This window comes from Poecilia reticulata, linkage group LG4, assembly GCF_000633615.1.
Source record: "Poecilia reticulata strain Guanapo linkage group LG4, Guppy_female_1.0+MT, whole genome shotgun sequence".
Classification (NCBI taxonomy): Eukaryota; Metazoa; Chordata; class Actinopteri; order Cyprinodontiformes; family Poeciliidae; genus Poecilia; species Poecilia reticulata.
In genome coordinates this window covers 27,831,164-27,842,216 of record NC_024334.1, presented here as the reverse complement: position 1 = coordinate 27,842,216, position 11,053 = coordinate 27,831,164, and the positions used below count along the sequence as shown (strand labels likewise).

General features: G+C 38.6%; 2 protein-coding genes across 4 annotated transcripts in view; one reads left to right on the top strand and one right to left on the bottom strand.

Moving 5' to 3' along the window:
- Positions 1-880: 880 nt before the first annotated feature.
- Positions 881-9,274, top strand: prrg1 (proline rich Gla (G-carboxyglutamic acid) 1). Of its 3 annotated transcripts, none has more exons than XM_008407990.2 (4): positions 881-977; positions 1,744-1,784; positions 3,548-3,708; positions 5,869-9,274. In XM_008407990.2, exons 2-4 carry the CDS (start codon positions 1,775-1,777, stop codon positions 6,331-6,333), a joined length of 636 nt encoding a protein of 211 aa, XP_008406212.1. In that variant the 5' UTR covers positions 881-977; positions 1,744-1,774; the 3' UTR covers positions 6,334-9,274. The 3 variants fall into 3 exon arrangements, with proteins under 3 accessions (XP_008406212.1, XP_008406215.1, XP_008406214.1); XM_008407993.2 differs by lacking the exon at positions 881-977 and adding an exon at positions 1,011-1,138; XM_008407992.2 differs by lacking the exon at positions 881-977 and adding an exon at positions 1,164-1,549.
- Positions 9,275-9,712: 438 nt separating this feature from the next.
- The window catches only part of LOC103464182 (oxygen-dependent coproporphyrinogen-III oxidase, mitochondrial-like), a 3,549-nt gene continuing 2,208 nt past the window's right edge, over positions 9,713-11,053 (bottom strand). The window contains exons 5-7 of the mRNA XM_008408120.2: positions 11,001-11,051; positions 10,134-10,229; positions 9,713-10,049 (exon numbers count right to left, since the gene is read on the bottom strand). Of these exons, the coding sequence (XP_008406342.1) occupies positions 9,965-10,049; positions 10,134-10,229; positions 11,001-11,051 (232 nt within the window). The 3' untranslated portion in view covers positions 9,713-9,964. The remainder of the gene's footprint in view (positions 10,050-10,133; positions 10,230-11,000; positions 11,052-11,053) is intronic.

Sequence of the window (11,053 nt, the reverse complement as noted above, 5' to 3'; positions counted from 1 at the left end):
CATAAAATACTGTCACGTAAGAAACCACAGACTAAAGTTCTTAGTATCTAATAGTATAGTTTGAAATAATTCTTCAGCTCTATACAGGCTAGCTAGCTAGCTAACTAACTTACTAACTAGCTAACAAACTAACTAACTTACTAAAAGAACACCAAAACTAATTGTTAAAAGTCTCGAAACTCCACAACTCCTGCATCAAGAAGCTTTTCGCTTCTGGCTGGAAATTGCACATTTTTTTCTTTCTGGTAYGSCAGGGCTTATTAATGAGTTGGTTTCCTGGTAAAGAAAGAAAAATAGACAAATGAGGCCTGCGATGACAACAAAAGAGCCTGTTGTTCCAGGTACTTTTGTGTCCGCTTGAACAAACTGTTAATGCGCTCTTGGAGTAATTTTAGTTGGTCTACAGCTCCTGGAAGGTTCTCCACTGTTCCATGCTTTGTCCGTTTCTAGATAATAGCTGTCACTGTGGTTCTCTGGAACAAAAGCCTTAGAAATGGTTTTGTAGTTCTTTCCAGACTGATGTCAAGGACTTTGTTCTATGTATGGTTACCTTTTGATGTAGGTCTGCTAYGGCTGGTGAAATGTAGCATTCCATAAACCGTAGTCACTCACATTTATTCATGATTCACTTTTCAAATAAGGCCAGGTTGGCTTGACAGATTTCCCCTTGAAAATGTTTTGCCATTTACATACAGTTGTGGTTATCTTGATATTTTAAYAAAACGGAAACACTCAGAGTGTGAAAAACATGCCAAAGCACAAGTTATTTAGAAGGAATAAAAWAATGGAAACTTTATTTTGATTTTCATTTAAAAGGTTTGTGTCTGTGTCTTTAATTGGGGTGGGGCGGGGGGGGAGTGAGGGACCGCTGTTGCAAACAGAGCTTCGCGCCTGCGCACTATGCGCAAAGCATCACTTCGGCTAGCGAAGGGTCGAAGAGAGACGTCGCTTATGCAAATTTTTGGCATCGAAACAAGGTAAGCAGAAGCGATGTGTTTCGTGTCTGTTGCTTCTTTTCGGCGTGTTCATGRATAGAAAAGCAACAGCTGGCAGAGATCTCCGTCTCCTCGTCTGCGCYGAAAGGAAATCCGGCCTTTTGAACCACATGTCGGTCATTAAATATCATCCTGAGCTGGAGGTGATTAGATCCAGTGAATTGTTTCTCGTTCAGAGCTCTGACCACCTTGGACCTGCTTACCGAGACACATTGAATCGGAGAAGAGACTGTTTGGTGAAGAAACGGTGTTGTAATGTGCTTCAGGTTATTGTTGTAACGGGGCGGCGGCGCTTTGTTTTGGGATTTTTCTGCTGCACGTCGTCTATTTTAGCCTGAAGCTGGGAGCTGGGAGCTCATTAAAGTGTGTGCGACACTGGCCAGATTTCATCTTTTGTCCTTTTAGTCMAACGTGTCCTGTTGACTGTTCAAAAATGCCCCWTGACTCCTCGATGATGGAAAATGTTGTCACAACATTGACTTCTATTTGAGGCATTTTGAGTTGAGCTGCAGTTATTATTTGCCATCCAGCTGTTTATAAGAAATATCAGAGAGGTGAGAACTTTTACAAGTCACTTGGCTATTACTAAATGAAAACAAGTCTTCATGTGGGATATTATTGAATTATTGGTGGGTTGCTGGGGGGGAAAAAACAGCGCAAAGTATGAGTTAAGCAGACAAAAATAGGTTGATGAGTGGATGTTATTTTTTATAAGTYTTTTAATCTATGTTTGACCTTTTTTCCACAGATAAATCACCCCGAACATACTGGCAGGAATTATGGGGAGTGGTAAGTTGATTCACTGTTTATTTACAGTACACTCATGGATTTCATCATAACACCAGGGCCGGCTAAAGCTTGGATGAGGCCCTAAGCAGAATCTCATTCCGGGGCCCATGCAGTCAAGCCCACCAATCACTATGGGGCACTTTTACTCTGTGAATGCATGGCGTGAATTTTTTTTCTCATTACATAAATTTTATGGTGGATTAAAAAAAAAAAAAAATCTTAAAAGTCACATTTACTTTTATAGGGATTTTCTTTTTTTAAATTGTATCWCAAGAAATTGTGTTGTTTATTGTGATAACCAAAACAGCATTTATTTTTTCAGTCTTTTTAGGCAACTATATGGCTGTGAATGCGTGTACTTGCTGTCAAGCTGAACTACAAACACAAATAATGCTCTTAAAGAAACATAACAATTTTGAAATRGGCTTCTTCAGGACACCTGCAACTTAAAGAAGTGGGATTCACATCACCAACCTGCACACAGTGACTGCATTTAACAACTTTTTTAAATCATTATTTTTATACTCTCATGGAACTAACATCAGAGAAAATTGTAAAAATAACAATTCTGACAGTCCGCTCAATTTTTGAGGTTTTCAAACACCATTAATTTGAATTGATCATTGTTACATTAATTTAAAATTCTTATCACGATAAGAAGTTTTACAATAAATAATATGATAAATGCCCACCACTGTCTAATTGTTTACTTACACCATTTCCAAAATATGAGGCCCAACTGGCAACAAGTTATTTTACTCAGAAGATGGTCATTTACAATTAAGCCCAGAATTGTTCAAGATTGAGGTTTTAAGTAATYTTTTAACTTACTTTTAACTTGCYCTACAACTCTACAATCTTTTCACTTACTTTTTCAAASTTGGTACTAATTTGACACCCATGTTGGGAGAGAAACCTCTAATTCTGTAAGTGCTAGACACTTTTCATTTACATTCTTAACCTGATAGCTTCAGAGTTCATATCCTGTTGGAATACATTTACATGAAACATTTGTCAAGATGTGCTGACTTGTAAAAACCTGGTGTTYACTGAAGGGTACTTGTTGTAAATTGTTGTGAGGTTTTTCTCAATATTACTTTGCACTGAAATGAATCACTGGAATCTGATCCTGGAGGAAAACAATAAAAACAATCCCCATTCTGTTTTTTCTGCTTAAATTCTGCCTCCCCTTGTCTCGTTTTTTTTTTTTTTTTTTTTCCTTTTTGTCGTCTTGTCACATCTTATTGATCAAATTCCTTCAAAGTTACGATTCAAACAAGAGCAATTACTTGGTAATATCAGAACCAGATCATGATGTGACCTCTTGGAGGGTTTTGTTTGTGCTCTGGAACGTCCAAATGAGACAACGCTTTGTCTCTTTAAGTTAATTCCTCCACTTTCTCTTGTGGTCTGGGAATGGATGGCCAAATAAAATAAGCTTTTGTTTATATGCAGAAATGTGGGCACTGAGCATCGCTTGCCTCTGCTCTGCTTCTTTTGTTTTGGCCTACACTTCTTTCACTCTCCCAATTTTCTAGCTTCTTGTCTTTTTTTCTCTGAATTTTGTGCCTTTTTCCCTCCCACATGCCGTTCCATTTACTAACTTTTCTTTTCTCCCGTTTAGAAGTCTCGGCTTGTCGCTTTTGTCTTTCTGACACTTTTCTGAGTCTTGCATCCTTTCCCTCACTTTGACATTGTCTCTGCCACCCCCCTCCTTTGTGTCTCCCTCCTGTGCTCCTCTCCTGTTACTCTTTTCTTCGCAGTGTTCCTGCCAGCAAATTCAGCCCACTCGGTGCTGAGGCGGCTGCGGAGGGCCAACTTCCTGTTGGAGGAGATGAAGCTTGGGAACATTCAGAGGGAATGCCGTGAGGAGGTGTGCACCTACGAGGAGGCCCGGGAAGCTTTCGAGAACGACGAGAAGACGGTACGGCAGATGAGAGACGTCACAGGAGATTGATTTTATCTTTGAAGTATTGACGCGCTTTTAGATAAGTGATTGCACTTTAGACTTGTCCATTTTCTCCGTTTGAGAACATCATCATCTTTCAGGGTTATTTAAAGATGTAAAATAAAAAACACATTTGGTTTTTTTGTGGTAGCATGGTCTCGCACAGAAAGTTTGGAGATTTCTCACCTTAGGTTTGATTTGTTTATTCTGGTGAAAAAAAGATAAAAAGTAGAGCACAAATATTACTTCCTCTACTGTAAAAAGGAAATTGCACTACCCCCTCTTATCAGTAGAACAGGTTTTGTGTCTTTAGTTAAAAATGAATCATAAAGTTGGAGCACGTCTTTATTTCGTAGTGTGTTGGTCTTGGAAGAACGCTGATTTAGTGCCCGATGAATGATTCCTGTGTGGAGTTGGCCTTCTGTTTTGGATAAAATGTTCGGCTTTATCAACGCGTTCACAATGCCATGTTTGTTAACATGGTTCTTTGAATATTTGGCAGCGAGAAGGGCCCACATCATTACATATCTTCTACCATGCTTAACAGTGGGCATGGGATGCCTGATATTCCACTTGGTTTCACACTAAACCGACCTGCCATACAGTGAAAAGATGATAAAAAGTCCAACCTTACTCTCATCTGACCGAAGCCCAAGGTTCTGGTAGTTTCATAAACGTCACACATTTACATTAACGATGGTAGGACATAAAAATGTTCTCTTCTGGCGTTGGTTCCAAACGGCCGGTTGACATGTAGAAAGCTTGCAGTCGTCGTCGTCGTCATGGAGACTCGTTGTACTCTAAAGGGCCATTGTTAGCTGCAGTTCTCTAGCAGCGAGCTTTGGTATTTTTTTTTTACCTCCCTTAACATCTTTTCTGTGCATGGTGGAAAGATAAATTTGGTTCCTATACCCCAGCTCTTTAAAACACTTATTAGTGATTGCTTTAACTGTAATTGTTTTTTTTAATTAACTTTTTCTGTTTCTTATTATGTCCACATTGAAATAGGAGGTCATTAATTACAAACAAAAAGTTCTGACACAAACTAATCAGCTATGTATGAATAATTTGTTTAAATGATTCAATTACATTAGTATTATGCAGGATGAAATACAACTGCTCTTCACTGGTGAATTTGTATAAAAGCTGAATATTTTAAAGTGTATTCTTTTTTTTCTCCTTTGAATAATTTTAATAAGGTTTCTTGTTATCCTYACCAAAGTAGGCATGGTGCATGCTTTTTAAAAAAAAAWTTATACTGCATTGTTTAGATTAGCTGTGGGCTCTTACTCATGTGTGTATGTCAACTCCCCAAGTTATGTTTTCAAATCAAACATTAACCTAAAAGCCTGAAGATGAAGCAACACGAAAGCCTCAGAACTGTGTTTCAATGATCCTACTTTAGAGCAAAAGTCAAAAATAATTATGGTCTGACTTATGTGGATTTAGAGAACCTACAGCATGAAGTTTACTTGTGTTTTAGGGTAAAGCTGCTTTAATTATTGGKTGAAGGATAATTCCTACTGCTTTGTGGGTCTGCATTRTATTTTTCTGGAAGTTTTACTAAAGTCTCATTACAATCAGTTCTGCGTATGGTTCTGAAAACTGAAGACAGTTCACCATTCAACATTTTGATTCCATTTCCACATTTTTAGACATTTATGGTAGGGCAGAAATCTACAGAAGCYTGTTTTAGCTCCAGGGTTTAAACCTGGAGTTAAAATCCATAAATCAATATTATTTTGACTGTATAACCTAAACCATTCACATAATGTTAAAGAAAAAARKTTTTTTTTAAATTTTTTATTATTATTTGTGGTAATTTTGTGTCCAGCAGTGAAATCCTGAAACCAAAGTGTTTGTTTTTGTGGAATGTGGGTGTTTTTTTTTCAGGAAGTGATGTTTATCAGCAGGAAGAGCAACACTAGGCAGGCAGGCGGATTTGTAAAGCCATTGTGAGAGGCCAGAGAGCTRTGTGTTCTCGTTTTGTTTAGGGATTGTTGTCGCCTCCCTTTGTTTTCTCYTGCAAAAACTATTCAGACAGGAAACGGGACGATTTGTTGCGACTCTCTGGTTTCCTTTGAGYCAGACTTCATTGCGGACTTCGTCAACTCTCGTCTCTTTCTTAACATGCAGAAGCGATTCTGGGAGGAATATGTCCGGGAAAGCAGTCCACCCGGTGGTTTGGACTCCATGGTCGGCGGGGCCCAATCTCTCTACCTGATCGTGCCGCTGCTGCTGGTCGGGCTCATCGTCATCGCCGTCGCCATCACTGCCTGGCGCTGCCACTCCCGCAAGCGCTCCCAGCGMAGCCCGGGCCTGGGCCACTCGCATCATAACCACGTYCTGTCGGTGGTCTCCATGGACCAGTGGGGGAGGGACTACCATCATGGTGACCAGTCAGAACTCAGCATCCACAGCAGCCCGGCCTATCCAGGCTCCGAGATCACCCTGGGGAGAGGAAGCGCAGGAGATCCGCCGCCGTCATACGAAGAGGCCGTGGGCCACACAGATGTCCAGATAGAGACAGAGCCGCCTCCTCAGTACGAAGACATAGTGAACTCCAGCTCCGGTAGAATCAGCGGTGGTCAAAGGAAGTGAACACGTCTCAAACTAAAGCCCTGACCTACGTGAAGACCATGTTATTGTTTAGCAGTGTTTCTACTGTGGTATCACCAGCCTTCAACATTCAACACGCAGCAAGCACACACATTTCMGTGGACTGATGCAAACTTTGCCGGTGCCAGTTCTGTTGAAATTTGCACTGACCTTTTCGTCATCGAGGTGAAGTAATGCATAAGGGATTAAGTGATACTGTAATACCAAAACCAAACAACACCTCATGTGAAGGATGAAAGGGTTTTATTGCTATAATTCAGACCAGCGTATAATGAGGGTTGGATTGATGCTTCTCAGAGGATCAGTGCCAAACTATTGAGACTTAAGCAGGCAAAAATACATTATTTCAACTTTTCTTTTTCTTCGTATCTAGATATCCGTTTTTTTGTCTTAACACATATAGAGTCAGACATGTTTGTGGACTTGAGAGAGGACTTGGACTTGGTGTTGGGTTAGGTGATCTTGCTGGTAAAGATGTGTAAAAAGCTTTAAACTAAATGCACGTTTCATTCCAGCACAATAACCTAGCAATACAAGACTGAGAAAAATTTTACCTTTAATTTGAGTATATTTATTCAGTGTGAAAAAAAGTTAAGAGATAATTATTATCATAGCCTCTGATTGCACAGTTGTTGGTACCTTTGGTGCCAGTATAAATCACAAACGTCAAATAAAACACATATATAGAAAACACAAGGAAATTACCTAAATACAATTTTGAAAATGTGCTAATTTTTAAAAGAGATACCAGAGTCCAAAAATGCTTAAGGAAAGAACCCTGGCAGGGAAGTAGGGAGATAAGCCAGTGCTTGTCCATGTAATGTTCTTACAGTAAAAAGGAGGAACTTTGAAATCAATGGCAAGCCACTTTAACTGGTAAAACTGTTGAGTGAGATGTGCATGTAAAAATCTTAGCAGTTGATTGACCGGGGTAATAATCTTCTACCACATACACTCTTGGAGCACACAGAGGGAGAAACGTGAAACAGACCCACAGATTCCCAGACCGTCCACCGTTGGGAACGGTGTGTAAAAGAATGTGCAGAATGTGTGTCGAATTGCTGACGTGCTTTACTTCAAACCTACCCTGATTGTTTTTGTTTTTTTTACCAAAAAAAAAAAATCTTAATCTCAGTCTTGTCTGATCTAAACTCCCAGTAAAATACCAAAAGCAACTAGCAATATACACACAGTTACATAAGACGGGGAAATTCTTGTGTCAGTGAAGGTGAGAAGTCCAGTTTTACTTTAGGTTTTGTAGTGTCCTTGATGACTTGGTACCAACAGGAGTGTTTATGACAGGAAAGTCATTGTTTTTGGCATCGCTCTCAACCAGTTTACATGTAAATAGACTCTAGTAATTGTTATGTAGACTGACAACCCTAACGTTTCCCTCTTTGCTCCACTTTTCTAACTGTAAATTTTACCAAGACGATAAATACGGGTCTCCAATAAGCTTGGTTGCCAGTTACAAAAGGAAATGGGTCTCCATGTCAAATAATGTTTTTATCCCAGAGAAATAGGTATGGATTACCAATTAGGACCCCCTGACTTAACGTAAAATGCTTCACTTACATTTTTTTTATTGATTTTAATGCGCGTAAATGTTTTTTCCCTCTGCTAAATGCTTTTGATTTAATTGTTAGAATCTTTTAAATATTTCAGTGTTACATTGTGCTACTGCATTAACTAGCGATAATTATTATATGGCTTTTTACACAACTTTGCCAGGGATGCATAGAAATGTGTCTGTGACTATTTGTGCTTTAAGGTTTTTCTCTCATTCAGTTTCCAGGCTGTTGAACTGTGCAGTTATTTGTCTAAGGGAAGGAAAGCAACGACGTAAAAGTCAGAAGTTTTTCCACCTTTTAACTTCTGAAACTCTTCTGGTGGCATTTCTGCTTGTGCTGACTGTAAATGAGAAGCAGCCCGTCACATTTTATAATAGATAATTGCAGACCCTAATACAAAGAAGAAGTTAACACTTCAAAATACTTTACACCGTACTAACAGCACTCAGATTTCTTGCTCTAATGTAGGTTGAAATGTTTTTTTTTCAGCAAATGCACTAATCCAACATTAAAAATATGTTGAAGACTGGAACATATAAAGGAGGAAGTAAAGCGGGAATCACATTACTTATAATCTTGGTAATGCATGAACCTGGCCTTTTCAGGTCATAAACATCTCTGCGCTGTTTGTTGACAGTCAGACCTCACTAACCCTCATGAACCTGTGGGTTTCTGCTCAGAGGCAGAAATACGGGCACAAGAAAGAGATTCTGGAGCTGTTAGGAAATTAAATATAAGAAAAGAGTTTGTACTAAGTGTCACTATAACTAAACTCCACGTTTAGCATGTGTAATCACCTCTACATACTGTATATGTGTATAGAATATGTCTGAAAGTTAACTAAGATTGATTTTGTTTATGCATAGGAGTTCATTAAATGCATTGATACTAATGTGATTGTACTACAGTAAGCGGTGAGGCTAACAGGAAGTGTCTATGCTTAACAGGAAGTGCTTAATGAAAGGTAGGAAAGTTCTCATTCAACGAGCCGATGTTACTCTAGGTGCTTCTGATCTATATGCAATATTTCCTAAATGATAAGCACTAAAGACCAAATGTACCCGTCTAACCTTCATTGGCAAAAATAAATGTCGCTGATCTTTCCACACGGCGCACACCTTAAGCACTAAATATTGTTGTATGTGAGTTGACCTGTAAACCTCAGCATTTGCTCTGACACTGGACTGCGCTGGTAGTCACTTGGATTACATAAGTTAGTGTACTGATACTTCCACAGAGCCGTTTTTTACAACGCCTTATTAAACAAAATGTTACATAAAATTGAACACAAGGGAAGTTGTTATAAATTCTTGTCTCGTGAAAAGCTTGATATTAATTTTTAATAAAAAAAAGATTAAAAGATGGTTTCTTGTGACTGATCTGTACCAGGTTGTGAAACTACACAAAGTTTAATGAAAAACAAAAAATATGCACTTCTCTTAGCTTCATCTTGTAATTTCAGAGCTTAGAAAATATAATGGATTTTTTTTATTTTTTATTATTGAGTACTTTACATTTAATTTCAGAAATAGTAGTGTTAGTGCCTCTGAGGCTCCTCTAGGGAGGAGATTTACCTTTCAATAAGACAACAATAGCAACTTTATGTTGCTCCAACACATTAAACTGCAATAAAATAGATTTGAGATAAAGTTCAGGACAAAAAGCTTCATTGATTCACAATCATCTTCTGAAACATGGTCCAAAACCAAAGTATTGTCTACAACTTCACTCAAATAAAGAAAGCTGAGACATCAGACAGAATTACACAATGTATATAGGAATCAGTTTATTCCTAATTTTTAGCTGATTGTTCAAACACAAAATTAAAATATTTAATACATTAAATATTGATTCTACAAGGAAGAGACAAATGGCACAAACCTCAATTATTAAAACATTATTTTTAAAGCTTTTAAGAAGTCTGATTTGAAAAAATAAAGTCCTCTGATATTTCCTTATGAACGCAGGTCTTGTACAACATATTACAGCTTTACAAAAATACTACAAAGGTTGTTCTTTCTGTAAACCTGTGACTGTGGTGCTCACACCCACTCCTTTGGGTTTCTGAGTACTTCCAGCATCTCCGCCTCCTGGGAACCTTTACCAGGCTCGTGCATGAACTCCCACCTGGACAGGAAGGAGGAGTCGGTTACCAGGCAAGACAGACGGCTGATTACTATTGGACAGAGAGCAGGAGAGTCGATGTCTTACCTGGCAGTGAGGGGGAGTGACATGAGGACTCTGCAGCCAGGCATGCCAAGGCCGAACTTTATTCCTCTGTCATACATCAGGTTAAACTCTACGTATCTACAACACAACATATCAATTTTAAAAACACTCTTCACATTACAGAGTTCCTACACGTCTTTAATGCAAGAATTAGAGATTAATTTTCTAGATTCAACTTTTCAAAGATCACAGTGCTTTGATTTAACGTTAAATTTAAAATAATAAACGTCACTATGAATTTCTACAGCAGGCAGATTTGAAGGAAGGAAGAATAAAAACGATAGGAGGGTGGAGGGAGGAAGGAAGGTAGGAAGGAAGGAATTACCAGACAAAAGTGTGTGATACTATTGTACAGTAATCTTTAAATGTTTACAAAGTCCTTAATATCCTCTCCCCCTTTTTATGCAAACATTAGTAGGAGGGTTAGATATTTACTGGAACCTGTATTTATTGTTTTAAACCAGTGTGAGTTTGAGAAAATGGACAATAAGTTCAAACAACCTTCAATTCTTGCTGCAAAAGTTAATTGAAGTAAAATATTGTAATGTCAGGAGAAAAAAAAGTGACTGTAGATGACAACAGGATAGCCCTTGACAAATAAAAAGCATTACACTACATTCCTCCTTTATCCTAAAATCTATCAGTTTTTAGGGATATGAATTCATTTTAGAAATTTGAGTGCTAAAATTAATTTTCTATGATGGACTGGCGACCTGTCCAGGATGTACGCCACCTCCTGCCCGAAATGTCTACCTGGAGATGGGCACCAGCACCCCTCCTGACCCCACTAGGTACAAGGGTATAAGAAAATGGATGAATCAATGCATGGATAATGCATTTTCCACTCACCTTCCTCGTCGCAGCTGTTGCCAGTCTTTCTCCTCTTGAGTGAAGGAATCATT